This window comes from Hyperolius riggenbachi, chromosome 7 (assembly GCF_040937935.1).
Source record: "Hyperolius riggenbachi isolate aHypRig1 chromosome 7, aHypRig1.pri, whole genome shotgun sequence".
In the NCBI taxonomy this organism is placed as follows: Eukaryota; Metazoa; Chordata; class Amphibia; order Anura; family Hyperoliidae; genus Hyperolius; species Hyperolius riggenbachi.
The window spans coordinates 85,673,301-85,689,055 of NC_090652.1; the positions used below are offsets into that span (position 1 = coordinate 85,673,301).

The 15,755-nt window shown below is 44.4% G+C and overlaps 1 protein-coding gene across 3 annotated transcripts in view; it reads right to left on the bottom strand.

Moving 5' to 3' along the window:
- The window catches only part of LOC137524412 (dynein axonemal assembly factor 8-like), a 259,050-nt gene that overhangs the window by 235,575 nt on the left and 7,720 nt on the right, over nucleotides 1-15,755 (bottom strand). For all 3 annotated transcript variants that reach the window (XR_011022677.1, XM_068244202.1, XM_068244201.1), the window contains exons 3-5: nucleotides 15,161-15,265; nucleotides 10,464-10,757; nucleotides 2,089-2,176 (exon numbers count right to left, since the gene is read on the bottom strand). Coding sequence is in view for 2 of the 3 variants with exons in the window: in XM_068244202.1 (XP_068100303.1) it covers nucleotides 2,089-2,176; nucleotides 10,464-10,757; nucleotides 15,161-15,265 (487 nt within the window). In the remaining variant the exon portion in view is untranslated. The remainder of the gene's footprint in view (nucleotides 1-2,088; nucleotides 2,177-10,463; nucleotides 10,758-15,160; nucleotides 15,266-15,755) is intronic.

The window sequence follows — 15,755 nt, forward strand, 5'->3', positions numbered from 1 at the left end:
AGCTACCTTATTTTTCGGACTATAAGACGCTCTGGCATATAAAGACACTTCTAGTTTTGGAGGGCAAAAATAAATAAACAAAAAAATAACTAAACCTAGGTGCGTCTATAGTGCAGGGGCATTTTATGGACATTTTACACCCCAAAAAACTCTCTAAGCTACTCTACACTACACTGCCCAGCTACACTACACTAATCCCTGTTGCCCCTACCAGTTACGCCTGGTAATTTGACCTACTCTACCATTAGCTCCTTGGTTTCTTCTGTGTGTCTTTTCAGTTCTGGTTCTTCCTGGTACCTTCCAATCATGACTGAGTACCTAAAGGCAGGGGCGCCTCTAGCCTTTTTGTCACTCCATGCGATAAAACCTGTCCCCCCCCCCTTTGTGTGGCGCCCCCCCCCCCCCCCCCCCTTCCCTCCGTATGGTGCCCCCTCATGAAAATTATCATAATGCAGCAATCTTTCACCAGAAAATAATCATATTGTGGCAGAATTTCACCAGAAAATAATCGTAATAAGACAGCGTTTCACCATAAAATAATCGTAATGTGGCAGCGTTTCATCATAAAATAATCGTAATGTGGCAGCGGTTCCCCATAAAAGAATCGTAATGTGGCAGTGTTTCACCATATAAGATTCCTAATGCAGTAATGTTTCACTAGAAAATAATCCTAACGCAGCAATGTTTCACTACAAAATAATCCCTTTGTGGGCAGCGTGTCACCAAAAACAAATGATCACCATTCACCTGTAAAAAGAATAGCATTTACTCACCTGCAGAAGACTCCTCTCCCTGGGCGCAGCTCCTCCGACGATCTTCCTGCAGCCATCGGCTGCAAAAGTCCCACGTTGACAGGCAGAGAGCATGGCCACGGGAAGATGGCACCCGAGGCCCTGTACTGGAGACACAAATAGTCTCCAGTACAGGGCTTCGGGCACCATCTTGCCGTAGCCCTGCTCTGCCTGGCGGAAGACTATGTAGGCTGGAGCGGTGAGCTGCGGGCTACGGGAATGAACTGGTGCGGCGTCTATTAGACGTCGTGGCCAGTTCACCATGGGGGTCCCACAGTCTAGCGGGGGGGGGGGTGGGTGTTAAGGTGGGCGCGTCCCCAGTCCCCCCCCCCCTCCGTGCTGGCACCCTGCCCCCACCCAGCGCTCCGGGCAACCGCTTGTCCTTGCCTGGTGGCTGAAACGCCCCTGTCTAAAGGTGAATACACACGGCATACATTTGTCTGTAGCAACAAACAGACAAAAGACAACAGCGCACAAATGGAAGCGACAATTCGAGTTCGCAACAATTACACATGCGACCACAAACAAGGTGAAGACTCTGCGGAAGCTGTCTGCCACAGACTACGTAGAGCCGACTCTCCACCGGATGTTACGCAGATGTCTGTTGGTAGTGACTCTGCCGTCTGTAGAAGATTTTCGTACACACAGCAGGACAATAACAGACTACATGATGGTTTGCGCGATAAAATCCGCAAACGATTGAACAGTTTAATCGCTCGGACAAGACCTTGGGCTTGTTTCACAAAGCGGTGCTAAGTATTAGCACGCCTGTGAAAAGCCACTTAGCACGATAAAAGAGCTTTTCGCGTGCTAATTTGTGCGCAAAACTCAACGCGCGCAAGGTTTTGCGCGCGCACTGCGAAGAGCACAGGGCGCTCCGCACGAAGTGCCCATTATAGCCTATGGGACTTAGCCTTGCATAGGACTTTGCGCGTTGTACTTAGCGCGCGATCTGATTGAGAAATCTGGTGCTAACCTACTTAGCACCCTGGTTAGCACATCTAAAGACTTTAGACGTGCTAAGTAGGTTAGCACCGCTTTGTGAATCAAGCCCCTTGTCTGCAGACTGTCGTTGTCGCTCACAGCATACACACCTTTGAACTGTCACGCAACACGTGTCTGTACAGACATTTGTACGCCGTGTGCATGGGCCTTAAGAGTGCCAAGTTCGCATAGCTCCAGTATCATTAACCCATTAGCAGCTTCAACAATTATCTCATTTGAAATACGTGCACTGTTTTTGGCATTGCAACCTCTAAATAAATTGATTGCTAAAGGGTTAATTATCTGAACTTACCAGTGTCTTCTGCCAAATCGAACTCTAGCATTGTCCGTTCATCTGTAAGCTTCTGAAGTATCAGATCCAGGTCCCATTCAGCTTTCATCTGAAAGTATTTGGGTGGCTTTAATGAAGAATTGTACAGGGAACTAAGAAAACTGTCCCCCAAGTAATACCAGCTATTACAATATATAAATGTGATCATTTCAGGAGCTTTTCCATGGTGTGTACAGGCATTCAGAGACATCGGCAGAGAGCGATCATAGTGTCAGACATGCTGGAAAAACATGCGTGCCTACTACTGTACGTTCCCACTGCGGCTCATTTGTTCTCCCCCCTCCCCTCTTCATAGGGCAGAACAGGCTGCTTGGCAGAGAATTGAGCAGAAATTGGCTGCTCATAATGAACATGAAGGATCATTTTAGGAGACCTTAGAACAGGGGTGTCAAACTCAAATACAAAGTGTTGTACAGTTGTACAGAGGCACAACTTTCACCTCCCATTTATTCGCCAACAACTTTTTCACTACTTATCACAATAAATTGATCTATATCTTGTTTTTTTCCGCCACCAATTAGGCTTTCTTCGGGTGGTACATTTTGCTAAGAATTATTTTTTTCTAAATGCATTTTAATGGGAATATTAAGAAAAAAAATCATTATTTCTCAGTTTTCAGCCATTATAGCTTTAAAAAAATACATGCTACCGTAATTAAAACCCACGTATTTTATTTGCCCATTTGTCCCGGTTATTACACCATTTAAATTATGTCCGTATAACAATGTATGGCGCCAATATTTTATTTGGAAATAAAGGTGCATTTTATCAATTTGCGTCCATCACTATTTACAAGCGTTTAATTTAATAAATTATAGTAATATACTCTCTTGACATGCATATTTAAAAAGTTCAGACCCTTAGGTAACTATTTAGGTTGGGTTTTTTTAGTTGTCATTTTTTTATTAAAAATGTTATTTGCGTTTTTTTTAGAGTAGGGAGGTAAACAGATCATTTTAAATATAATTGTGTATTTTTTTTTTTTAAATGTACGTAGATGTAGTTTTACTATTTGGCCACAAGATGGCGACAGTCACTTTTTTTGTTTTTCATCCTGTAAGCAAGGGCTCTCTCTTACAGGACGTGAAACTCAAAAAAATCGAGGCTTTTCAGAGAACCTGTTGGTTTTTCATAGGGGGACATAGATCAATGAATGGGATCTGTGTTCCCATTCATTGATCTCAGGGGCAGCGGAAGGTGGCAGGAGCGCGGGCGGGAGTGTGCCTGGCTCAGCTGCAGCAGGGCAGGCTATCTAGACGGATATATCCAAGTGGTTAACTGTTGGCGAGCCAAGTTTGCCTATCACTGGACTAGACGAAGACACTGGTACTGTTGAAATGCTTTGTTACATCTGTCTAAGGAGAAAGGGATCCCTCACGCTTGTCAGCATCCGTCACATCCACCCCCTGCCAGCCACACTGGCATCTGTGCAAAGAGGATCGCCTGGTCTTGTGAGATATGCAATTTTAACTCTTATCTTGTGAGTGTTTTAATTAGCGCTACTGCTATATGAAAAGATCACACCATAGAGCGCCCCCTTTCCTTGTCTTGCATTCAGAGATGGATTAAGTTGTAATGGGGCCCTAGGCAAGGTAGTAGATTTGGGGCCCCCTTGTGGTCTTTTTGGTAAGTAAAAAGTGGAGAGAGGTCAAAGAAAGTGACTTGTGGGCCCCTTAACACCCACTAGGCACCTGCCTAGGTTGCCTGGTGGATGATCCTGCTCTGCTTGAATTACACTACACAGAAACGCCCATCTGTGAGCTGCACTGGAAGATATCCTAAAACATGACTGTGTGATATATACAGTTGAAGACAGTCACATCCCTCAGATCGCATTATATTGCCCATGGATATTGCTGGTTACATTCCCGTCTGCACACACCTGTTGCGCACTGACTTTCATGTTTCGGGGAATAAAACAACACATACAGCATATTACAGGGGCGTAACTAGACTTAATAGGGCTCCCTGCAGAAATGTTAGCATGGGGCCCCCTTGGTCCCTAAACCCAAGGTCATGTGATCGTTGAATGCCTGCAGGGAGTGTACTGCGGTGAAGCAGCGTCTGGAAGCTGGAAAAAAAATTACAGATGCTCCCACTACTCCCTGTTCTGCATGGTGGGAGGAGGTGTCAGGGACGGCTTTTGTGAGCGAACTGGGAGGTTTTTTTTGCTAATTGGCTACACTTTCGGTTCAGGAGAGGGTGTGAGAATGGCCCCCCCAAAGCCTCTGGGCCCCCCTGTGATAGCAAAGCTGATAGTGTCAGCTTTGCATGTATGTTAGAAGTGGTATCAAACACTGCCGGTAAACACGCTAGATCAAAGATGGCTGAGGCAGCCGATAACAACCGCCTCTACCGATAATCCAATGTGTGTACAGCATCCCTCTGCAGCCGGCCCAAGCCAATATTCTGCCAAGCGGATCCATTTGGCCCAGCAATGGCCATCAGCTTTGTTTTCCCCGCTTGCCCCACAACGTCACATCTGCGCCATTTCATCAGCCCTCCGCTCGCCGGGATTGCAGCCTGCAGGCTACAGCAATTCATATTATTTTCAACTGATATTTTACACAGTGCAAATGGTGTCGAATTCTTGGTATGAGGTTTTTATTCTTTCATATTGGTAGTGTATAATAATTTGTGTGTTTTCAACTTATAATTTAGTTGTTATTTCTGTGAATGTTTTGAGTTATCTGAAGCACAACTGAAATGAGAGGGATGTGGAGGCTGCCATATTCATTACACCAGTTGCCTGGCTGTCTTGCTGATCCTCTGCCTCTAATCCTTCTAGCCATAGCCTTGAAAAAGCATGCAGCAGATCAGATGTCTCTGACTGAAGTGTGACTGGATTGGCTGCATGCTTGTTTCAGGTGTGTGATTCAGACAGTACTGATGCATGAAAGATCAGAACGACAGACAGGCATTGTGTATTGTTTAAAAGGAAATAAATATGGCAGCCTTAATTTCCCTGTCACTTCAGTTTTGTACTTTAATGTGTTTGTCTTTGTATGAATACAACCTCAGTATTGGCTTGTGTTGTTCCTGCTGTCTCGGAAGTGTCCTGTAGTCAGACTATTATATGCCGAGTGCAGCATGTGTGTGAAGTGATGTTGTCTTTGTCTGAATCCAACCTTTGTTTTGGCTTAAGTCTTGATTGTATGGGGACTGTCACCTGCAGGAATTGGGACTTGATATTAGTATTAGGATATGTGCTCCTAATCTTTGGATAGGCTGAAGCTCCATATGCTAGCATGCTTACACTATGCATGTTACAGGGCCAGAGTTAGGACACATATGAACTCTGGGGAGCCTCTACATGGCGTATGTGACTAAGCAAGAGAATGAATAATTTATTTTTAACCACTTGAGGACCGCAGTGTTAAACCCCCCTAAAGACCAGCCTGTTTTTCCCTAATTGGCCACTGCAGCTTTAAGGCCAAGCTGCAGGACTGCACAACACAGCACACGAGTGATTTCCCCCCACCAACAGAGCTCTCTGTTGGTGGGGTCTGATCGCTCCAAAGTTGTTTATTTACTTTTTTTATATAAATATTTATTTCATTTGTTTTTTTTTATAAAAATAGCATTTTTTTTATTTGTATCCCCCTGCTCCCTCCCTCCCTCCCTCCCTCCCCCTGCCAGCCAATCAGGGTGATCAGCTGTCATAGGCTTCAGCCTATGACAGCCGATCACTGTCCAGCCTATGGAGGGGACAGCCGTGTCACACGGCTGTCCCCAGTACAGCGCTGCTGACGATCGCAGCACTGTACATGTAACTAGACGGCGATTACGCCGTCTAACAGTCTCCTGACTGAAGGCGGGGCACAGCTCCGCCTCCCGAGAAGGAGATGCGCACGCAGCCTGCGCACGATCTCCTTTAGTAGCCGGCTCCAGGACCTGACGCCAATTGGCGTTAGGCGGTCCTGGGGCTGCCGCCGCATCCACGCCCGTTGGTGTGGGGAGGTCTTTAGGTAGTTGAACAATGCCAGTTGCCTGGCCGTCCTGCTGATCATCTGCCTGTAAAGCTAGGTTCCCAGTGGTTCCCTCTAACAGCAGGAACTCAATGCAACGGGAGAGTGACAACGCACACTAAAGCATACAGCCAATGAAAAGTATGCTCCACTGTAACTATTTGCATGCAGTGCATTATGATGCCACACGTGGTACCGCAATGCATCCACCGCACTGCATGAAGTGCATTCCCACTTAAACACACATTAACAGTGACTGTGAAGCATACTTTTCATCAACTGTATGCCTTATTGGATGCCACGCAATGTGTGGTTAATGTGCGGCGCTATTTTTCTGATCCGTTGCGTACCCTGACAAAGCCTCTGTGAATGTAGCCTCTGGCTAGGCTCCCAGTGGTGCGCTGCGGTGTAGCATAACGGCCGCATTGTAACGTAGCTTGCCGCACAGCAATGCACCACTTAAGGTGGCCACACACGATACAATAAAATGATCCAATTTTACGACAATTCAATAAATATCTCCCAAAAAAAAATCAAAAGCTTTTTTTTCATTCAACTGAAAAATCCGATCGCCCGATTTTTATCGATCCGGAATGCTGGAAAATTTTCTTCCATTTTTCTAAAGATTGTATGGTGTGTGTTAGATTGTCAAATTATTAATATACACACCCTAGCAATTTTCTCAGAGTTTCCAATCATTTTTATCATAATTGGGGAAAAATTGAACATAGCTGTGTGGTACATTGGCCATATTTTTGAAATGTTACAATCAGGTGGCCACCTTTATGCAGATTTAGATTGTAAGCTTGCAAGGACTCTGGAATTACCAATTCTGTATTTTGTACCAACTCTGTATTTCATATATATATATATATATATATATATATATATATATATATATATATATATATATATATGCCAAGGGATGAGCAGCACAAACCGATTTTTATGCAATACTATGCAAAGCATGCACGCAGCACTGGAGAACCCCAATCTCCAATCTCTTATGGAGATTGGGGTTCTCCAGTGCTGCGTGCATGCTTTGCATAGTATTGCATAAAAATCGGTTTGTGCTGCTCATCCCTTGGCTTATATTATTTTCCCCTGTGAGCGTGCATAACCACACCCATCTCTAGCACAGTTAAGCATTTAAATGAGCGGTGCTCATAGTTCAGTTAGTAGCTAGTAGAAGGTGAGGTGTTTTTAATTTCATTTCTCCCATTTAGCTGACCCCTGGGCTTTTGGCATGGTTCCCACTAGAACGCTGATAAAAACGAGCATTTTTGCCTGGTTAGAGTAGGACTCACCAGATCGGGGACACTTTGGCGCAGTTGGTGAGCTTAAACGCGTTAAAGCGTAACCAAGAGCCCCTGTCACTATTTTCCTGTTGTGTGCTGCAGCACCCTCTGTATTTATATATATATATATATACACAGGATCTTCTCAAAAAATTAGCATATTGTGATAAAGTTCATTATTTTCTGTAATGTACTGATAAACATTAGTTGTATATGTACAAACCAGGCGCTGAGGAGGGCCCAAATACAATAGTAAACTATTGCTCCGCTGCGTGCTACAAGGGGGAATCCCTCCACCCCTTCTCCACAAAAACAAAGATAAAATACAGATAGCACGCGCTGGATATTCCCCAAATTCGTTTATTAATAGTAACCCTAATAGCATAAAATTCCAACAAGAAATTTACACAACACCTCATAGATCATTCACCCACTCATGCTCACCTCTCACACTAAGAAGGGCCCTTCTGAAAACACCTTTTAAAATAAGCAATGCACGACTCCGTGTAAAAAATAATGATAAAATGCTAATCCAACTAGCAAAAGATCTCCTTTAGGCCGTTTCTGGCACTTATAGTAACAGTCTCGTTTATCAAGAGTAAAAAACTTCCTTCCAGCAATTTGTGCAGGAACCAGTGGTTTTGGCACTGTGAGCAGGTGCCAGTTCGTGCTGAAAAATGAAATCTTCATCTCCATAAAGCTTTTCAGCAGATGGAAGCATGAACTCACTTTTGAACCAGAAACAGCGGCAGAAGCGCCTGACCTGGGCTACAGAGAAGCATCACTGGACTGTTGCTGAGTGGTCCAAAGTACTTTTTTCGGATGAAAGCAACTTTTACATGTCATTCGGAAATCAAGGTGCCAGAGTCTGGAGAAAGACTGGGGAGAGGGAAATGCCAAAATGCCTGAAGTCCAGTGTCAAGTACCCACAGTCAGTGATGGTCTGGAGTGCCATGTCAGCTGCTGGTGTTGGTCCACTGTGTTTTATCAAGTGCAGGGTCAATGCAGCTAGCTATCAGGAGATTTTGGAGCACTTCATGCTTCCATCTGCTGAAAAGCTTTATGGAGATGAAGATTTCATTTTTCAGCACGACCTGGCACCTGATCACAGTGCCAAAACCACTGGTAAATGGTTTACTGACCATGGTATTACTGTGCTCAATTGGCCTACCAACTCTCCTGACCTGAACCCCATAGAGAATCTGTGGGATATTGTGAAGAGAAAGTTGAGAGACGCAAGACCCAACACTCTGGATGAGCTTAAGGCCGCTATCGAAGCATCCTGGGCCTCCACAACACCTGAGCAGTGCCACAGGCTGATTGCCTCCATGCCACGCCGCATTGAAGCAGTCATTTATGCAAAAGGATTCCCGACCAAGTATTGAGTGCATAACTGAACATAATTATTTGAAGGTTGACTTCTTTTGTTTTAAAAACACTTTTCTTTTATTGGTCGGATAAAATATGCTAATTTTTTGAGATAGGAAATTTGGGTTTTCATGAGCTGTATGTCAAAATCATCAATATTAAACCAATAAACGGCTTGAACTACTTCAGTTGTGTGTATTTGAATCTAAAATATATGAAAGTCTAATGTTTATCAGTACATTACAGAAAATAATGAACTTTATCACAATATGCTAATTTTTTGAGAAGATCGTGTGTGTGTGTGTGTGTGTGTGTGTGTGTGTGTGTGTGTGTGTGTGTGTGTGTGTGTGTGTGTGTGTGTGTGTGTGTGTGTGTGTGTGTGTGTGTGTGTGTGTGTGTGTGTGTGTGTGTGTGTGTGTGTGTGTGTGTGTGTGTGTGTGTGTGTGTGTGTGTGTGTGTGTGTGTGTGTGTGTGTGTGTACCATTCTCTGTATTGTTTTGTACCCCATGTTTGTTTCTTACTTGGTACAGCGCGACAGAATATGTTGGCGCTTTATAAATCAATAAATATAATAATAATTAGCTGGATGCTTGTTTCAGGTGTGTGATTGAGACACTATTGCAGCCAAATAGATCAGCAGGCAACTGGTATTGTTTAAAGGGACCCTGAACAGACCATAAAAATGGAGTCTAAACTTACCTGGGGCTCCCTCCAGACCCCCATAGCCCGCGAGGCTCACTTTGTATCCCCTCCGCTCTACTGTTGGAGGCTCTTGTAGCGTGGAACTTGGCTGGGAGTCAACTGAGAAGGCCAGTTTGCGCACCCCGGCTTGATCACATATGCCTGTTGCCGTGAGCTCCCTTTGCACACGCAGTTCCTGAAAAGAATGAACCGTGCTTCTGCAGAATGCTCACAGCGACGGGCACGTGATTGAGCCGGCCAAAACACGCATTACCGGAGCTGCCAGTGGGAGCATGGAGGGGAACCAGAGGATGCTGAGAGACCTCGCGGGCTACGGGGGCTGGAGGAAGCCCCCAGGTAAGTTCAGATTCCATTTTTATTGTCTGTTCAGGGTCCCTTAACCTTCCTGTCGGTAACCCCGCCAGGAAGGCGTAATGTAACGTAGTTCGGGGTAAGCCGCGCAGGCTCTCAGGCCCTGCTGGGCCCATTTGCATATTTTTTTTTTGCTACACGCAGCTAGCATTTTGCTAGCTGCGTGTGCACACCGATCACCGCTGCTCCGCCATGGCGACGGGGGAAGCCCTAATGGAAATCCCGTTCAGAACGGGATTTCCGGACAGGCTTTATAGCCGGAGGCGATCGGAGCGGGTGGGGGGATGCCGGTGCACAGCAGCTATCATGTAGCGAGCCCTAGGCTCCCTACACGATTTAAAAAAAAAAAAATAAATAAAAAACTGCTGCGCTGCCCCCTGGCAGTTTTTAATAGACCGCCAGGAGGGTTAAAATGGAAATAAATATGGCAGCCACAATATCCCTCTCAGTTCAGGTGTCCTTTATTCAATTCCCCATGCTACGTTACGTCAAAAAATGACTTCTCTGAACCATATGATCTGTTCCCGAGAGCCGATGTCCCTATGTCTGTGCAATACAGCTTCCTAATATACTTGGCCTGTACATAACTAACCTGGTGAGGATCAGTCTTTCAAAAATAAATGTGGAGGTACAATTGAATGTAACACACCTTCAGAGAGGGTGATGTAGACCGGTCGCGCTGAGTGGATATGGGATCCTTCTCCATCCAAGCACTCTTTGGTTTACTGTGTTTGCCTTCTGTTTCTCTGTCCAATGAAACATCACTTGAACTGGAAGTATGATCATTCTCTGCAGTCTCCCCTCCATGGGTGCGACTGCAGTCGGAAGCCTCCTTTATGTTTAGTGAGAGACCCTTGTGCTGGAACTCCGACTTCACTTCAGCTAAAGCATCCAGTGCAGCAAAATCCCCTTCAGCCATACTGTGGGTAAAGCCTGCAATCGCCTAGGGTGCAATATTGTTTACTGATGATGAATGATATGAATATAAAGCAAGGAATAAACAATACACTCAAGTTGGGATGGAATCTTAAACTGAACAAGCCAATTCTCACAGCAATCATGACAATTATTGTAAATTCTAAATAATACCTTCAGAACAAAACTTTTCATACTCAGTAACCCCTTGTGCAGCTATCCATACAGGCGTCACACCTCAAGAGCCTGACTAGTTTTCTTAGTAGACTGAAGTCTTATAATCGCTCATCATTTACTTCCTAAGGGATGCAAGCCTTAGGGCCCATTCCCACTTGCAGTCGCAAAACTCTAGCAATACCATTTTTTTTCGCATTAATCGTGTATTTTTTTACTGTACTTTTTGGCGATTTTTTGAGCAATCACGATTCGCATTTCTTTAACATTAGAATCACGATCGTTCAAAAATTGCCAAAAAGAAATGCATACACTGTGTTTGCCTATAATCATGGCACTGAGATCACTGCTATATACAGTGGCTTGCAAAAGTATTCGGCCCCCTTGAAGTTTTCCACATTTTGTCATATTACTGCCACAAATATGAATCAATTTTATTGCATTCCACATGAAAGACCAATACAAAGTGGTGGACATGTGAGAAGTGGAACGAAAATCATATATGATTCCAAACATTTTTTACAAATAAATAACTGCAAAGTGGGGTGTGCATAATTATTCAGCCCCCTTTGGTCTGAGTGCAGTCAGTTGCCCATAGACATTGCCTGATGAGTGCTAATGACTAAATAGAGTGCACCTGTGTGTAATCTAATGTCAGTACAAATACAGTTGCTCTGTGATGGCCTCAGAGGTTGTCCAAGAGAATATTGGGAGCAACACCATGAAGTCCAAAGAACACACCAGACAGGTCAGGGATAAAGTTATTGAAAAATTTAAAGCAGGCTTAGGCTACAAAAAGATTTCCAAAGCCTTGAACATACCACAGAGCACTTTTCAAGCGATCATTCAGAAATGGAAGGGGTATGGCACAACTGTAAACCTACCAAGACAAGGCCATCCACCTAAACTCACAGGCCGAACAAGGAGAGCGCTGATCAGAAATGCAGCCAAGAGGCCCATGGTGACTCTGGACGAGCTGCAGAGATCTACAGCTCAGGTAGGGGAATCTGTCCATAGGACAACTATTAGTCGTGCACTGCACAAGGTTGGCCTTTATGGAAGAGTGGCAAGAAGAAAGCAATTGTTAACAGAAAAGCATAAGAGGTCCCATTTGCAGTTTGCCACAAGCCATGTGGGGGGCACAGTAAAAGTGGAAGAAGTTGCTCTGGTCAGATGAGACCAAAATGGAACTTTTTGGCCAAAATGCAAAACGCTATGTGTGGCGGAAAACTAACACTGCACATCACTCTGAACACACCATCCCCACTGTCAAATATGGTGGTGGCAGCATCATGCTCTGGGGGTGCTGCTCTTCAGCAGGGACAGGTAAGCTGTTCAGAGTTGATGGGAAGTCGGATGGAGCCAAATACAGGGCAATCTTGGAAGGAAACCTCTTGGAGTCTGCAAAAGACTTGAGTCTGGGGCGGAGGTTCACCTTCCAGCAGGACAACGACCCTAAACATAAAGCCAGGGCAACAATGGTGTGGATTAAAACAAAACATATCCATGTGTTAGAATGGCCCAGTCAAAGTCCAGATCTAAATTCAATCGAGAATCTGTTGCAAGATCTGAAAACTTCTGTTCACAAACACTGTCCATCTAATCTGACTGGGCTGGAGCTGTTTTGCAAAGAAGAATGGGCAAGGATTTCAGTCTCTAGATGTGCAAAACTGGTAGAGACATACCCTAAAAGACTGGCAGCTGTAATTGCAGCAAAAGGTGGTTCTACAAAGTATTGACTCAGGGGGCTGAATAATAATGCACACCCCACTTTGCAGTTATTGATTTGTAAAAAGTGTTTGGAATCATGTACGAGTTTCATTCCACTTCTCCCGTGTACACCACTTTGTATTGGTCTTTCATGTGGAATTCCAACAAAATTGATTCATGTTTGTGGCAGTAATGTGACAAAATGTGGAAAACTTCAAGGGGGCCGAATACTTTTGCAAGCCACTGCAGTAGCACTTTAAAACGCACTAGCCGGCGATTAGCAGTAAACGCCTGCTAATCGCCCAAGTTTCAATGGTCGCTTTCACACTCAGGTAAACACATGGGGTGTATTTACTAAACTGTGTTCACCAGAATAATGTGTGTAAAGTGTTACTGCATGTCAGTAGAGCAGAATGCAATACATGCAATTTTGCTTACCACGCATGTAATTTTGCTTACCACAATTTAGTGAATCAAGTGTGGTCAGGTATGCATTGCTCTTTCCACATTAGGAGTCACATGATAACACCACATAGTCCTGCCTTGCAGCTGAATACTTAGCCCATGACACAGATATTTTGTTCAGCACTTTGCTTCTAAACATATTATGTTCCAATATCATCTTGATTGCTGTTAGCCACAAGTTAGCAGACGGTTCTGGGCAGAAGTGGTGGTCTTGAAGGGTATCTGGGAACAAGATGGCTAATTAAGGCGTCTTACGGCTTCACCCTGCGCCAATATGTGGAGGTGCTGATTTTAAATGTATGCTTTGGGGAGCCTTTGGGTAATCCAGACTCACCCCACCGGGGAAGAGGCGTTCCTCATGCTTGCTAGTCGGGACTTAGCTGCTTGTCGGCATTTTCTGGGGGTGATACCATAGTGGTGGTGGTGGTGGGGGGGGCAGAGAGCGGAGCAAAGGGGACACAAAGTCATGTCATGGAGCAGGGAACATGCCCCTGTGTTTCATCTGCCCCCCCACGCCACCTCTGGTACATTTAAACATAACCCCCTTTTCTCCCTGCTGCTACATGGCAAATAGGCACCTTCTGTTATCTCCTAACTCATTTAGACAAGACAACTAGCTAGAGAGAGTGTTTAAAATACACCTGAAGTGAGAGGGATATGCTGACTGACATATTTATTTCCTTTAAACAATACCAGTTTTCTGGCAGTCCTGCTGATCCCTATGGCTGCAGTAGTGTTTGAATACCACACCTGTAACAAGTGGAGTGTGGTCAAGCATACAGCAAATCCAGGCAGGCTTCAGTCAGAGCACACACACCACACACACACACACACACACACACACACACACACACACACACACACACACACACACACACACACACCTGAACACATGTTCTCTATGGTATTTTTCTATTGATGTTTCTTCACTGTGGGGTTTTTTATTCACTTGACACTAATCTAGCTACTACACAGGTGGCCATACACTTATAGATTTGCAGCAGATTTGACCATCAGATAGATTTTTGTCAGATACCTGTCAAGTCGAATCTGACAGGAATCTGATGTGTGCCACACACTAGGAACAGATCTCCAATAGATTTCAGAATGAAATCTATTGGAAATCTATCTAAATGCATTATTGGACCATTCAAACAACAAACAAACACAGAACATTTATATTGCGCTTTTCTCGTGGCGGACTCAAAGCGCTAGAGCTACAGCCACTAGGACGCGCTCTATAGGCAGTAGCAGTGTTAGGGAGACTTGCCCAAGGTCTCCTACTGAATAGGTGCAGGTTTACTTAACAGGCAGAGCCGAGATTTGAAACCTGGTCTCCTGTGTCAGAGGCAGAGCCCTTAACCATTACACTATCCAGCACCATTATAGACCATTACAACCAATGCAACTCTATGGGCCATCGATCTGCTGCCAGCAGCAGATCAACCTAGATTTTCCATCCTGTCAGATACATCAAATTGATCGAAATCGGCCACAAATTGATCAATAGATTTAATAGAAATCGATTTCCGATCAATCGATTCTATAGAATCAATTGATCGATCGATGGCTGAAATTGACCAGTGTATGGGCCCCTTTATCATTATCTTCCATTGGCTGCAATTCTTTTTTCATCGCTCTGTCATTTCAATCAGTAGATATTGTGATTGACATTTCTTGAATTTTTGCACATAGCACTTTGTATTTCCTACCCAGGTGCCTCTCGTTATTACACCTTTTGTATTATTCATATGATATTTATTGTTGGCCCCACTTTACTCAGCTCTGCTATTTGTAAAAGTGTTTTTAATCTCTTGGTTGTTTAATAAAGTTGCTGCAGTGATCTTTCAATACATATCTGTTTATTGTGTTTTTTTGAGGTATAGTTTTGTTTTTTTATGGTCTAAAAGTATTGGTGGCAAAGGATCAGCAGGATAGTCAGGCAATTTGCATTATTTAAAAGGAAATAAATACATCAGCCTCCATATCTTTCACTTCAGGTGTGCATTAAAGAAGAGTTCCCCTTGAATATACTGCCATCATTGTCTATTAGGAAAACTAGAAGTCAAGCATGGTTCTCACCTCACTGTTAGCATCATCTTGTTCATACATCATTTCCTCAAAGAAATCAGGCAGGAGGCATTCCTCTCTCTGGAAGATCTTCACTTCTCCACACTCACTTTCTGACTATGATAAAACAAGCACAAAAACCATCAGCTTAAAGACGGACTAAACCTGTAAGAATGGCAAAGTGTACTGGGACAGGAAGCTTCAATACACCTTCCAGCTATCTAAAGGTGGCCATACATCAGGCAACTTGGCAGCTAATCGACCATTTGATTCGATTATTATAATCAGATGAAAATCGGTGCTGCCAAATGCATGCCTGACCGACAATGCAACCAATTTCGAGGCCTAAATTGGTCGCATGAATGGGCCGGATATGCTGCAGGACATGCTACATGCTTACTTGATGGGGTGCGCGGCAGTAATGGCGAGCGATATCGGGAGGAGACACAAACGCGACAAAACCCCCCACCCTGTCCCCCATAATGTGCAATGTACCCCCCTGGTGCCCAGTACACTATACATTGCCTGTCCGCGTCCGCCGCTGGCTCCGGACGCGGTCCATACACACGCCACACGTGGTTGCTGGAGAAGTGCGTGTGACGTCACA